General features: G+C 33.1%; 1 protein-coding gene across 3 annotated transcripts in view; it reads right to left on the bottom strand.

Annotated features, from left to right (window-relative positions):
• Positions 1 to 15,785, bottom strand: part of LOC124357749 (acid phosphatase type 7) — a 50,208-nt gene that overhangs the window by 21,723 nt on the left and 12,700 nt on the right. For all 3 annotated transcript variants that reach the window (XM_046809779.1, XM_046809781.1, XM_046809778.1), the window contains exons 3-7: positions 15,273 to 15,464; positions 13,901 to 14,109; positions 11,370 to 11,467; positions 10,939 to 11,116; positions 10,016 to 10,158 (exon numbers count right to left, since the gene is read on the bottom strand). In XM_046809779.1, the coding sequence (XP_046665735.1) occupies positions 10,016 to 10,158; positions 10,939 to 11,116; positions 11,370 to 11,467; positions 13,901 to 14,109; positions 15,273 to 15,464 (820 nt within the window). The remainder of the gene's footprint in view (positions 1 to 10,015; positions 10,159 to 10,938; positions 11,117 to 11,369; positions 11,468 to 13,900; positions 14,110 to 15,272; positions 15,465 to 15,785) is intronic.

Genomic DNA, 15,785 nt, shown 5'->3' with positions numbered 1-15,785 from the left:
TTAGATGCTACGAAAACTTTTGAGAATATTGGTCATAAATATGTTGAATACAATGATTCTTATGCTGTCAAATTTCAAAAATTAGAAGAAAAACTTAATAATATGGAGGAAGATCTTACTGAAATAGGTATTCGCGTAGGGTTTTATACATGATAAAATTTCCTTATATAAATGGCGCTTATATACTGTGTGAGATGTAAAGAAAAAACTGAAACAAATGATATAAAATACTATGCAAACATCAATGGAGTTAAGAGAATATCTGGAAAATGTGCTGAATGTAACGCTAAAAAGAGCCAATTTATAAAAACTTGAAATTTTTTCTTAATAAATAGAGATGGCGGGACATTACAGTGCTTTCGATCTTTTTATAATGCAACACGAAAGAGATTTGAAAAAAGAACATTGGGATGATATTTCTCAAAAATATGAATTATCCGAAGATATGATGAGATTATACGTAAACAAATTGAATTGGTATAACATTGCTAAATATCAAACTTTATCATCAGAGTTCATTCAAGAAAATATACATTATCAATTAAAAGATCATATGTCTGTTCTTTGTCTCTATCAACACTTGAGTATAAAATTTTTGGATGAAAATAAAGATACAGTTGATTGGAATAATATTATAGATAGTGGTTACTATCCTGTGCAGATTTTATTGAAATATGTGGCCGAAATTGCAAAATTTAAGGAAGAGAATCCCGAATATGACGAAGTTGATCATTAATAAATGACTAAGATCTTTTCTTATCGACTTATACATGATTAAAATTTTCGTAAAAAAATCTTGAAATTTTTTCTATATAAATGGCGGACTACAAAAAGTATGCTAGTGATATTGAAAGGGCAGAGTTTAAAAATTTCTATCCAATTAGTAAACAACATTTGAATGAACCGAATAAAAGAACTGAGTTCAATATTGATTTTGGAGATAATTTTTGCTCGTCTAACTTCCAGTTTTATATTTCTGGAACTTTGACAAAACAAGATGGTCAAGCATATCTTGGAACTGATAATGTTAGATTAATCGATAATTTTATACCGTTTTTATTTTCTAAGATTGAAGTAAGAAAACACAATAAATTGATAGAAGAAGTCGAAAACTGTGGCCAATTAAGCACAATTAAAGGAACTATTTCGTATTCAAAAAGTGATGTTATTTCTCAAACTTCTAATGGCTTTGAATCAGATTTTAAATTTGGTGTTTTTGAAGCAGCTGGAAATTTATCTCATTTTGGATTAGGATTTTTTGAAAATGTTACTATTCCGATCTATAAAGGAGGATTTTATCTAAGTTTTATAAGAGCAGAAGACGATGATGTGATTCTGAAGACTGCAACTGGAAATGTTATGCCTGTTGATGGAAAAATAACAATTACAGATTTTTTTATTAGAGTTCCAATGATTGATTATAAAACCACGAGTAAAATTAGATTGATTGATGAAATTACAAAAAGTCAAAACATTATGTTTAATTTTCTAGATAGGCAATGTATTGAACAAAAAGGTATTTCCGGAACAACTTATTCGTTCGATATTACAAATATTTATAGAAATATCTTCAATCGCAAGTTCGTTATTATAGGTTTTCAAACAGATAGACAGAATAATCAAGAAAAAAATCCTTCAAAGTTTGATAGTTTGAATGTAAAAAAATCAGAGTAAAATTGAACGGTTCTTATTATCCAGATGAATTACAAAATTTAAACATTTCAGGAGGTCTTTTCAGAATCATGTATCAGATGTATCAAGATTTTAAGAAAGTTTACTGTAATAATAAGGAAATGTATTACAATCCTAAAGAATTTTTAGCGAATAGACCTATTTATGTCATTGATACAACAAAGAGTTTGACAAATATTTCTAGTTCAAAGAACGATATAATTATCAATATGGATTTTCAAAATGCTGTTACAAACGCGATTTGTTATGTGGTTGTGGTTTCTGAGAAATTTTTATCATATGACGTGATTAAGAACGATATTAGAGAAATTCAGTAAAATTTTAGATTTATGGATTTTTCATTCCATTTCAGAGATTTTTTATTAATATTTTAATATATTTACAACAGAATTTTCATTGATTAGAAGCAGATATGAGATCAATAGATTGATTCGAAGCAGATTTGACTAAGTTTCAGCTCAAGAAAGTAGAAGCAAACAGCTATAGATTCGGTAATTTTTCATTCGTGAGTTACAGATTCGTTTATTGTCCTTTAAACAGTATTTTTCCCTTGATTTACTGTTGGCTCCGAAAGTGGTCCAGGACCGCCAGTTTGTTATCTACTAATGTAAATATTGGTTTCTGGAGTATTATAGAATCTCCCACGGAACACCAATGCTATCACAATAAGTGCTACAAGCCAAATATTTTTGCTAAAATGTCTAAGAGCTTGTAGCATTTTTGATAAGAAAATTTTTATCTCAGCTTAAACCCTAGTTGTATTTCTTTAACTTACAATCAAATTCTTCAAAAATCACATTTTTTAAGCTTGAATGTACTTTTTTTTCGAGAATTAAAAGGGATATCTGGATGGCTTTTTGTTTCTTTAGTTTAGTTTACTAACCTCTTTAGTTTAGTTTACTAACCTCTTTAGTTTAAGCAGAATATACAGGCCCATTTTACACCCTGCCAGCGCCCTAGGTACAATGAAGAGTTGCGCCTCTTTTTACACCCCTGCCAGCTGACTATTCCCCCCCCCCCAACCAACGCCAGCTTTACTATAACGCATATACCCCGTAATTTAGATTTAGTCTGAAATGTTAGTTTTGATTCGGGAGAGACTTTACACTTAATGTCCCTTAACACATTCAGTGCTGACGACGCGTAAACGCGTCTGCAGGTAACCGAGTCATGTGCGGGAGACGCGTAAACGCGTTCTTGCGCGCGCACCTGCTTCCTCCTAATTGGTAGCTTAGCTGATTGGTTTATTGTAAATCAGACGTTACGACAGTGAAGATTATAGGTTACCTTACTCGAAAGTTAGTTTCGTTTTTGATTTATGTGATTTTGAAGTGTTTTAACATGAGTGACAAAGATCCAACATATTTTCGTAATCCTGATAATTTAACTATCAGTGAAATCGACAGATATGCTCTTTACGACTTTTAATCTGATGAGTATAGTAGTGGCGATAGTTTTAGGCCGAGTGGAAATGAATCAAGTGATGAAGATGAGTTTGATAACACCACGCTCGAGAACAGTTCTGTCCTTGACATTACTTCAGCCGAGCCCAATAATGCATCACCTGCTGCCAGTGATAACGATCTTGCTATACCTGGTCCTAGCCATATAAACAGTCTACCCTCAGCTAAACCAACTTCTCGTCGAGGGAAAAAAGCTTCTCGTCCTGTTTTGCAATGGAGTGAATTGCCCCAATTAAAAACATTTTTATTTAATGAACCAACGGGTTTAAGAATTCCTCCACCAGGTAATAAACCAATAGATTGGTTTAGACTTATTATTGATGATGTGTTTCTTCAAAGTATTATCAAAGAAACCAATAGTTACGCAGAAAAGGTGTTCTTATCTGAACAAACTAAAGAAAAGTCACGAATATGTCAATGGAAAGATCTGACTTTGCAGGAATTTAACATATTCCTTGGTCTTTTATTTCATACTGGAATTGTCCGTTTGCCACAACTACAACATTATTGGAGTACAGACAAGTTATTCAAAACATTATTTGGTGAGTACATGTCACGAGACCGGTTTTTGTTAATTTTAAGATGTTTACATGTTGTTTACTGTGATGAAAATAATGATCGATTACATAAAATAAACCTGCTGTTGATTATTTCAACAACAAAATGTTGTGTATAAACTCACCCAGTAAAGAGTTGTCGTTAGATGAGTCTATGGTTCTATTTAGAGGCAGACTTAAGTTTAAACAATACATTAAGAATAAAAGACATAAATATGGAGTAAAGCTATACATTCTTGCTGAACCAAATGGACTAGTAATGAAGTTTGCCGTGTACGCAGGTGCTATGGACATTTTGTCTGGAGAAGGACATGCCGAGAAAGTAGTGTTACACTTGATGGAACCATGGCTTGGAAAAGGGTATTCAATTTTTGCTGACAACTTCTACAACAGTATTTCTCTGACAAAATCTCTTATAGAGAAAAGAACCTACATTACAGGAACCCTACGATCAGACAGAGTAGGTGTATCAAAAGATGTGATAACTAAAAAACTTAAGAAAGGCGAAACGGTGGCAAAATACCATGATGGTATAATGGTAGGGAAGTGGAAGGAGGTAAGAGAGGTGGTTTATATTAGTAACCAGTATGAAAATGACATGAATCTGTCCGTGAACCGATGGGGTAAGGAAAAAATTAAGCCCTTACCTATAATAGAATATAATAATTATATGAGTGGAGTGGATAGGAAGGATCAGCTCATGAGCTACTATCCATGTGAGCGGAAGACCATGCGATGGCACAAAAAGCTGCTGATCCACATTTTACAAATGGGTATCCTCAATGCTTTTATTTTGTATAACAAGTTTGTTATTGGCAAGAAAATGACAGTGCTGGACTTTAGATTGGATATCGTGAAAAACCTTCTAGGGCCTGACAGGGAACATCAACATGAAGAAGAGGAAGACAACGAGGGGGAAGTGAAGCACCTACCTACAAAGCTGCCTTTGAATGACAAAGGAATCAGAGCAAGAAAAAAGTGTAAAGTGTGTACTCGTAACGGACGAAGAAAGGATACAACATACCAGTGCAAAGCTTGTCCAGAAACACCAGCTTTGTGTCTTCAAGACTGTTTTGCTAGTTATCACGCCTAGAAGAAACGTTCTGTATATAGTGTAAATATTTGTAGTAATGAATTTATTATTGTGTTTCGATCCAGAGATGTAAGTAAAAGAAATTCCATTCTATTATTATTATTAAATCAAGTGCTATTTGTCACTTAAAGCTCCTGGACTCGTTAACGCGTCTTCAGCACATAGCGTCAATATGTGATGCTATATGCTGCCGACGCGTTTACGAATCCATTATTAATTTTTTTCTAATAAGGTAAAATTCGTAATAAAGTTTATTTTTGTACCCAAGACAAATATTTTTGAGTGTCTACACATCGAAAAGTAAAATTTTTCTTTTCAGCACAGCCCAACTCATAGGTAAAATTAGTCAGCAGTTAATGTGTTAATACTCCTTTACAAATTATCCTGATTCTTTTCGAGAGCCTTCCCATTATCCACCACCTATGGACCCGCCATGTCCCAGACTGGCAACCGGTAAATGTGAGGTATCTATTGGCCTCCGGTGGGAATGCGTGTAACATACCCCATGGAAAACCCACCCTTCCTTCTTTACATTTGAAGTATTTACATTATTTATAGAATTCGTTTAATCAAATTTTCTTTGGATTATTTTTGGTTTGTTGGCTTACCACTAGACTGACTAGAGATTCATACAATAGCTTTTTTCTGGGCTTCCGTGTTGCAAAGTCGTCAATAACGTTTTTGTAGTCTAATTTTAAAGGTATGTCGTTTTTGGTGCACAGCAACAACAAGCCATTAAGTTTTTCATCAACCATCGACGATCTAATTTCTGACTTCTCTCTTTTCAAAGCTGAAAAGCTAAGTTCAGCTGTGCAGTTCGTCACAGGTAAGGTTAGAAATGTCCTGAGAGCGACCTCCAAATTGGGGAAAGTGTTCTCTAACTGTTTGATTTTATGTAGGCTTTGATCTTAGAAAGGTTTTACAAAACCATGTATTTTTTGAAATGGTTACCTATTAATATCGTTCTTGTATACTTCTCCTAACAATTTAGCTTCACAAGCCACCACTTTGGAATTTTTCTCTTCTAGATTTTGTAAGATCTTAAATCTTGTGTCGAGATTTTTACAGGCCTCCCTTCTTTTGTTCTTATGTTGTCAACAATGGCAATAAACACACCAGTGCAAAATCTTTCTCGAGGAGATATTTCTTCCATGCTTCTGTTCTTCTTTTCATTGGGCAATAACTTTATTTCACTTACTTTGTCATATACAGCTTTTGCTTTTTCTGCAAGTTTCAATGCTTTGAACCCGAAATAATCAAATAAATCTCTCTTTTCAGTCAAAAACGAGGATAGTGTTTCAAGTTCCTTTCTAGTACCATATAGGTCTAAATCTTGATTCTGAAGATTCTTACTTGTTTTATCAACTCTCTTGAGAATTTCATCCCAGATCACAGTTCATAACGTGCTATGGAAATTTCCAAGTGTTTTTAGAAACCCAGCGGCTGTGCATTGTGTTTCTGGTGTCTGAGTATCGTCTTTATTTAGCTCTTCAAGAGCATCTTTTAATTCATGACGACTTATTTTTAAAGCTCGAAGTGAGTCTGCCTTAGTAAACCATCTTGTATCACTCAGGGGTTTTACCATTAGCTTTCTCTGATATTTCTTTCATTTTCCTTCGTTACTTCTTTCAATATGACTTTTTAGGATGCTCCACTTGTAAGTGGATGCCGAGAAAAAAGAATACAACCCTTGTACGAATGTAAAAGATATTATGTGTTACCCGCTTTCTCGGCAGCAAAACACCCAGCAAGGTTTAGTGAGTGAGCTGTATATGGTATATAGTCAGCAAGATCATTTTTGCTGTTAATCCTTGCCTGAAGACCTGAGTATATGCCTGACATGTTGCCCGTAACTTTGTCCACGACACTTATCGACATCCAGCTCAAGTAAACTGAGGATTGCTTCTTCCAAACTTCCAGATTGGTGGCATACAATTGGTAAGAGTTGTATCAGGCGTTCGTTGGCACAAACATTGGGCAATGAAACATACGGAAATACTACAGCTAATTGGTCTGTGTGAGACACGTCAGGTGTAGAGTCTATGATTAAAGAGAGATAGCGAGCTTGCTTTGATTTCCTGTAAGATTTGTTTTAGTACTTCTTTGCTCATAATCTCAATAAATTCACTGCAAATGTCAGACGAAAGGTATGATACACTACCTTTGCCTTTATTACCATGTGTTGGATGAGAAATGGATTAAATTAACTTATCAACTCAAGACAGCCTAGAAAAAGGTCCATTTGATGATGATGCATGCAGACACAACCACAGCAATTTGTTTTTCCATTTTTTGCGCCCTCCAAAAACATCAATTGCCTAGCGCCCTAGGCACGTGCCTACCATGCCTATTCGGTAAAACGGGCCTGAGAATATATACTGATATCTTTCTTATTTTCTTAGTTACAGAAGTATTGAAAAACAACTTTGTCCTCAAAAAAAAGAATGAACAAAAAATTATAAATAAAACAATTTTACTTATATCAGTAAAGTCTTCATTGAAATTATAGCAAAAGAAAAGCTTTTATACAAAAAAAATCAAAACAATGGGACATACTTTTTTTTTAAAGTACTTCAAACATGGCTAATTTAAATTTAACATTGGGAAGATAGGGACACCTAACTCACCCATTAACTCAAAACAAATGTTTTCTTACAAATTACTGTAATCATAAAAATTGTACTCAGAAAAACAGACTGGGTAGAGTGTCAAAGAAAATTTAGTAATGATAATAAAACTAGGAGATAACATTAATGTATTTTTGTTATGGATGGTAATTTCTCTCTTATTGGTTTTCCTAGAACATTGTCAGCAATGAGTTTTAAAAATTATTAATCTCTAAAATTAGGAAATTCTTAATAGCTATCAACACAAAATATTTCTGAGTACAACACTCTGTGAATAATCATAATTATACCAGATATGAAAACATATTTCCATATTCAATTATAGATACAACTAAGTTGCTTAAACTGAGCCCTTAATATAGTAAGGTAACATTTTAACACATTCCCAAAATATAATATTTACTGCTACACACATTTTTTTCCATTCAGTTAAAAAGTATTCTGATTGAGAAAACATCTTACTCTGAAAGAATAATTTTCTGTAAGACACTGGTTTTTGATTTGTATAATATATTTTCTAATATAGTTTTCTAATTGTATTATATGGCAACTTGTTTAACTAATTTTAGGCATGTTTAGAAATGACTGATAAAAAAAGTATACCTTCTTATTTAACTTTAGGATAGGTACTCTCTGCATGGTATGAGTCACCAGTTTACTACAAAATACCTAATGTAGATACTTCACTGCAACATGACTCAAGTACAGAATTTAAGGACTTCAGGACAGTGGAAGTAGTAGTAGTGTGCATCCCCCACAGTTAATGTTATATGACAATAAATATTAATTCTGATATCTTGTATAAACTGATTACATAACCTAATTGATATAATTTATTTGACTTTACCCACATACAAATGTTTAGGAGGAAGTATTTCTAATGTTTTAGATTCATTAGATAGGATTCCTTGCAAATAAATTCTTAATACAGCCATTTCACAGTGAGATAAGAGTTTTACTGGTAAAACTAGTGTATTTCACTTCTTCTATTTCACCTGACTCAATAGCTCAATATTAGCTTCAAGCTGATGAGATGTGTTGCTGTCCAAGTCATATATTTATAATTACACTTTGAGTCTGGCAATACTGAGTTGATAGCGACGCCGTTACACTAAAAATACTGCCTAGAATTTGGTAGTATAGTCTTTCTGGAGAAACTCTTATCAATTTTAGGGAAGCTTAATAGCCTATTTCCAGTAATGGAAATGAATTTTCAATTTCAACATTGACATAGTAAGATTTCTAGAAGCCAACAAAGACTTTACATTTTTTATTCCGTCTTAAAGCTCGTGCAATACATTTTCTTGTTAAGCTAGTGCCTTTAAATACAGATTTAACTCTAGCAAGATAAGATTGTTGGTGAAACTGGTATATTTCCAATCCCATAAAGAGGTTAACAAGAAAGGATTATTTGCAAAGCCTGTATATTCCAAATTCCAACTTAAGGTTGAAAAGATAGAGTTATTGATAAAGCCAATGTATTTCTTACTCCATCTTCAAACATGGGATTCCCTGTACGGTAACAGTATTTCAATTAATGCCTTGAGACTGATGAGATATGTGGTCTGCTAAATTTTGTGTATACTCAATTCCTCTATGAAACTGTTGAATCTTCTGGATACCAATCCCAGCAAAGCCGGTGTATCTCTTTGTCAAGAGACTAATGCAATAGTTTTTCTGAGAGCATCACAATGTTGATGAAATAGGGTTGTTGGCAATTTCAATTTATTCCCAACACTGCCTTGAAATAGATAACATTGAGTTACCTGGGATAAGTATCAACTAACTATCTTCAGATTAGTAACTTGCCAAAGGTGATAACGAAACATATAGCACGTACCACTCCATAGAAAATAAATTTCTTTTATGGAGAGGTATAACAAATTACTTACCAAGCATAACTATTGGCTGACACTAGTGCAATCTAACTCAGTTTATTAGTATAATAACTATTTATAATGTATTCTTTATTATTTATGTTATTAATTAACACTAATAAACTTCATGACATTGAGACTGACTTACACTCAAGAAGATTTTGGATAAGTAATGATATCACTTTAGGAACTGGGTATTTATTTTGTTTATGGCAAAATGTTTCCCTTTGAGTATGTCAACATATGTGTATTAATTGGTACACATAATTACTGTTTCGTCAATTATCAACATTTATTGTTGTTGTTTTGGGAATCATTTGTCAAACTTGTATTTATTTTTGTTCATTTATTTTCTTATAAATATGACAGCCATTTGTAAATATTAATAAGTAATCTTTAAAAAAGTTATGAAAATTGTTCTATCAAAGGAATGAATCACACATGTCCTTTAATGAGTTTACTAAGCATATGGATATTGACATTCTAAGCAACAAAAACAAAGTGGGTTAGTTAAAAGAGATATCATGAATTTGTGTAACATCTTGTGCTGTTTCATAGCATGACTGACATTGATATATCTGCTCAGGAGACTGACAAAATACTACACATGCACCTGGGTTACTGTTAGATCATAACTGACATACAATGTTATCATATCTACGAGTACATCAGCAAGAGTATTTAAAATTTGATATAGTTCACGTACCATTTGACAATAGGCAGCCCAGATCTAATGAGAGACTCATCGTTGAGACAATCATCTTTATCATCGTCAGAGCAGTACATGGGACGATGGCCAAACGTGATTATCCAAGGTCGCTTGGCCCTGTTCTCTGGCTTTGTGGCTTCCTGAAATAAGCTTATTGTCAAACTCTAGATATGTTATTAACAATAAAATTGTATACTGTTTATAATACAAAAACTTAATCCTATATGATAGATGGTATTATAAAGTTACTAGGCTGACGAGAATAATGTAAATTATACAATAATAAAGGCATTAAGTTTGACATTACAAAACTAAATGAAAAATCTTGTTCGTTATAAGATTTTGGTTTCACTTATTGTATTCTCTAACTGTAATATGTGTTTTGAAAGACAACATTTTTTTATTGGTAACATTATATTTTAACAAGACAAACCGTGTATAACAATATCTTATTTGCCCAAAACTTGTTGACGATTTAAAAAAAAGTTTTTTAAGTACTGTTAACAAATTGGCTATTTATACCTTTTCCAAACCATTATTTACTAGTATATAGAATGCTAGACCACTCTGTATAAAATTATAAAGAAATAAGAGAAATGTTATGCAGTTATTGTAGCATTGTATTTCTTTTAGATCTGATTATTAAAGTTGTATTCTAATTCTGACTGTTCTGGACATGCTATTACAGCTGTATATTACAACTAATACACTTTTTTTAAACAAAATAAAATATATTAACTGACATGTTTAATTTTTGCTTACTTTTTAAACAAAGTACAGTGTAAATTCTGTTTTATTTGATGTTTTACAAAATCATGTTTTTCCACTCCTACCTGTTACTGATTTATCACTATATACAGCAAATCTTAGGTGTTATTTCATTTTTGACAAAGATAATGTGATGGGTTACAAAGCCATACCTTGAGGTCATCCTCCAGCCACTGGTATTGTAAGACAACCTGTTTGATGCCATAGTTCAGGAAGTAGTAAGCCTCTGTGGAGAAGCCGATAAAGTGGGCAGGACCCAGGTTAAAACTGTAGAACATGTTGTCCTTGGTCCTAGGCATGGAAAAACGCTCACTGTAGTGGCTGAAGTTGCTGTGGACAAATGTTACCGGATCATTATGAGGAACAAAGACGTGATAATTATCCATTACGGTATTTACTGAAATTGTTCCAAATTTTGGTATAAATAAGCATTAATGACTGATTTCTTTTGTTAGGCGGTCAGAACAGAATCCTTGACAGTCTTTACTACATATAACAAAAAAACATAATTACTTTGTATAAAGATATAAAATTAATGTGTACCACACACTTAACACACTAAGAAAATGTAATTTAAACTTACTATCTCTCTTCATGATTGCCAACAGCCACCATATAGGGAGCATATGCCGCAATTGGTTCTATCTGCCTCATGAACTCATTACCAATCTCTCCATTCTCCTGTACAAGCGCAAAACAAGAGTAATAACTTTAACATTCAATTCTGCTGTATCATCTACTACTCATATTTTGTGTTTTGTAAAACCACAAGTTCATTGTAAATATTTGGTGAAAATTATTACCTCAATCTGTGAATCAATAAAAAACATGGTCACCATTTGTTAAAACAATTTATAACTAAATGAAGTATACACTGCCCATGCATGCTTGACTGCATGGGTATTAATGACTGGAAAGAACCAAATAACACATGTCCGATGTATCAGGTACTTATCAACACGGATGTTTCAGTTTACAGTCAATCGTGGTGAGTATGATATTGACTGACAAGACAGACTGATGTTGGTACTGAAATTGCCTTTACTAAGACATGCACTGTGGTGATTGCTGCCACATCTTCTCTTTTTTTAACAAAAACTTGAAAAAGAAGGCTCTTTAGCGAGAAATTAAGCTTCTAAAGGTAGTAAATTACTAGACTCAGAGTCCTCCAAGAGGCAAGAACTACCAGTGTAAAAAACTCTTATAAACTGACAACTCTCAGCAACTGGGAGCTCTTAAGAGGGTAGAAGCTTCTAGGGTCAGAAACATTTTATAGACCTCTTTGTCCAGGGGTAAAGAACTTTTCAGAGGCAAAAAAATGTAAAATGACAAACTTCCAGTTGTTAGAAGCAGCTAGTAGCCAAAACCTTTTAAAAGGTTCTTAGCTTTCAGAGGATGACAATCTTTAGAGGAAAGCAGTCCTCAGAGACAGCCTTCTAGATACAAGGAGCTACTAGACCTCCAAAAACCCAGAGGCCTCCAAACTTTAGGAAGTGTTAGAAGCTGGCATCTTCCATAGACCAATACATTTTAGAGCACAAGACATTTTTTGAAGATGGGGAGATTGTAGAGATCAACCCTTCTAGAAGCATGAAGCTCATTGTGGTTGGAATTGCCCAGAATACCAGAACTTGTAGAGGCGGAAAACCTTTAATTATTACAGACAGATCTTGTATCTTTTACACAAAAAGAGCTTCCAAAGGAAGAGAGATTTCAGACACTGGGAGCTGAGTCTAATTACCCAAAACCTCTATTAGTACAGAAAATTCTAATCCTGATTCCATAGCCTGATGCACAAATTGCATATATCAAGATTCTCTTTGGAAGCTCATAACATCCACACCATTAGACTCTAGAGACCTAAAGCTTTTATAAGCAAGAAGTTTCCAGTAACCAGAACTCCTTAAAGCTCTGAAAAGTTTAGAGGCTATAAGAACAGGAAGCTCATTTTAAGAAATAAACATCTCTTGAGATAAGAAGATTTCAGAGTTCACTCCCTACGTTTAGATCTTTTAGAGGCCAAAAACATCAAGATATGAAACATTTTGAATTTTTTGAGTTTCCAGATGACAGAACTCACTTTGACCAAATAGCCAAAATCTTCCTGAGGTTCCAGATTCCAAGAGTATTACATGGTCCGGACATTTCTAGATGAAGAAATCTCAAGAATGTCAACAACTTACAAGAATATCAGCATCCAAAGTTAAAAGGATACTGGATATTCCCTCGACTTCTGTAGTAAAAGAATAATAACTGTAATTACTGCAAAGCACAATGTAAGTAAAGACCATATTGTTCATGTGCTTAGTAAAATTAGAATGTGTTTCTTACTCTAAAGTCGGAAGGAAGAGAATAAAAAAATTATAGAAGGAGTTGATTGAACGGATCACTTCATTTCTAACGACCAATTTATAAGAAGAACCAAAAAGTGATACCGAAATCTCTATTTCAGTCAGATGTTGAGAAGTCCTACGTTCTTTACACATGTATTTGAGAACACCATAACATTAGACCAATAACTCAAAACATATTCCGATACCATATGATTGAGGATTTGGTCCAAAGTCACCCCACCTCAAGAAAGAATAAAAAAATTTGAAGGAAACCCACATTTTGAGGCATATATCACACTAAGATGGATTATTGAAAACCACTGAAATAGAAGTATGCTGTGTAAATTAATTAATTAATCTAACAAATTGTGACATTTACTTCTGCAGTTATAAATAAATGTTGATGTTTTTTCTAGGTACAATGTTTTTTATTTCACCCATGTTTTTCAATTATATTTACAACATTAATACCAAAAATAACATAAAATTAAAATTGTAATTTATAACAAATAAATATTTTAAGATTAAGTTTTCACAAGCAATGGACGAATATATATATATATATGTAACAGTGTGTTTTATAGTGAGCCTTAAACACGTATTACTAATTATGGTTATTAAAGTTATTTCTGTAATGAAACCATATCTAATGGTCTTCTGTTATGAAACAAAATTTTGACATCTAATTTGAAACCCAATCACTAAATGAGCTTGCGTACTAAGTAGGGCTTCACCAGCCGGTCACTGCTCAATAAGGGTTAAAACATTCCATCACACTCACTTGATACATGTCATATGCAAAATCGCCAACGTGTAAGAACATATCATAACGATTTTTAACAGTCTCCTCCTGGAGTCTTGGTAGTGACTGAGCATTATCGTTGCCCAGATCTCCATACACGGCGAGACGAGGTGACCAGTCCGTGCCGACAGGCAAGGAATTGAAATAGAACACTGGAGACCAACCCAAGTCACTCCCACAGTGATAAACTGTAAGCAGACTTTACAATTAATACAACTTGTCAATAACAATACACAGCATACATTTTTTAAATCTTCAGATATAAAAACATGAATAAATATTCACTTTAAATTTTTCACTGAGCAACAATAAACAGTGTATAAGCAAAAACAATCTGTGTCTTGGTATATTAACTTTCAATGTTTTTTGAGACATTTGTAAAACATTAATTTCAACAAGCAACAGTCCTAATCCAAGCCATACACTATATTGTTTTTCACCTAGTCATCTTTCTGTTACAATGCAACCATTCATACCATAAAAAACTAGCTCCACTGTTAATTTTGCTATATTTCCATTATTACAATGTTTTTTTTTTTAATTTCACAACTGATGCTCAATTATCTCTAATTACCAAGACCATACTGTATCATATTTCTACTAAACATGGATTTAATAGGGGGTTTTACAGCTCATTAGACCCAAATACATTTTAGATCCTTCTGTGATAATTCTCTAAAGTTTTTAAGCTATACTAAAGCTTAAACATTGCAGTTACTACTGTGATAAGTGCACTTGACAACATGTAGGAACATATCACAATAAGCTTTAAGATTCTGGGATGTGTTTACTCTATTAAGTATATTTAATTAACACGTAAAACTGAATAATACACTTTTTTACCTTGAACAACAGTTCATTTATTACATTTATGCGTACAAAATAATGTGATTTTACAACATTTTTAGACAAAACTATTCACTGGAGAAACTCCTAAAACAAATGTTTTATGATTTTTGACACAAAACTACAAAAGTAAAAAAATAACTACCAAATTTCTTTAGTTTGTTTGCTATGTAACTGCAAACTACTGAATTCCTATTCACCATTCTTTTGTGCCAATATTAGCTCATTTGGCACAGTTGAAAAGATTTGTAATTTTAGAGTATTGAAAAATATTTATTACATGACTATAAATCGTTCTACTTTTGAAATTATCAAAAGTACAAGTGATTATGTGTAAATTTGTAGAATTGAATATACCAACTGTCATGGCAATATAGGAATACATGGTCAGACTAATTGCCAGTGGTCTACATATTATCTATCCACGCCGATGGCCCTTGGCAGTTAATACACCAAAATGTGGCTGGTAAGAGCATTAATTCAACAAAAATGCATACTGACTTACTGTAATGAGTTTTAGGCAGCAGCTTGTTCAGTGTGACCCTGTGTATGTACTGAACCCGTTTGAGCGTTCCTCCATCTACAAATGTGGTAGTATTCCCTGTGGCTCTCAGAACTAGTCCATTGATACCGTACTCAACAACGGAGTCAGTGTAGTTAAACGTTGACCAGGTCACTACTATAGAAGATTCATTTTCTAAAATATAACAAAATTGTATTAACTTAAATGAAATGTAATTTCATATTTTGGCCGATTATAGCATCTTTCCTTTTAAGTCCTGCGCTTAAAGTTTAGATACATAGTCCATATATAGCAGATGTGTAATGTAAGTTAGCTCGAATTGGTTTCAGAAAAAAATCGAACTAAACTTATATATTACCTCTCCTTCCACATCATATATGACAAATGCAGTTATACAATGTTTAACTGCATATACGACGTTATACGATGTTGAACACTAGGCATACCAGAGAGTCAAATTTGAATTATTATTATTTTATCTATATTTCTTATACA

The sequence above is a fragment of the Homalodisca vitripennis genome, chromosome 3 (assembly GCF_021130785.1).
Source record: "Homalodisca vitripennis isolate AUS2020 chromosome 3, UT_GWSS_2.1, whole genome shotgun sequence".
NCBI lineage: Eukaryota > Metazoa > Arthropoda > Insecta > Hemiptera > Cicadellidae > Homalodisca > Homalodisca vitripennis.
The sequence above is the reverse complement of the archived record's forward strand: the minus strand, read 5'-3'. Positions and strand labels throughout refer to the sequence as shown.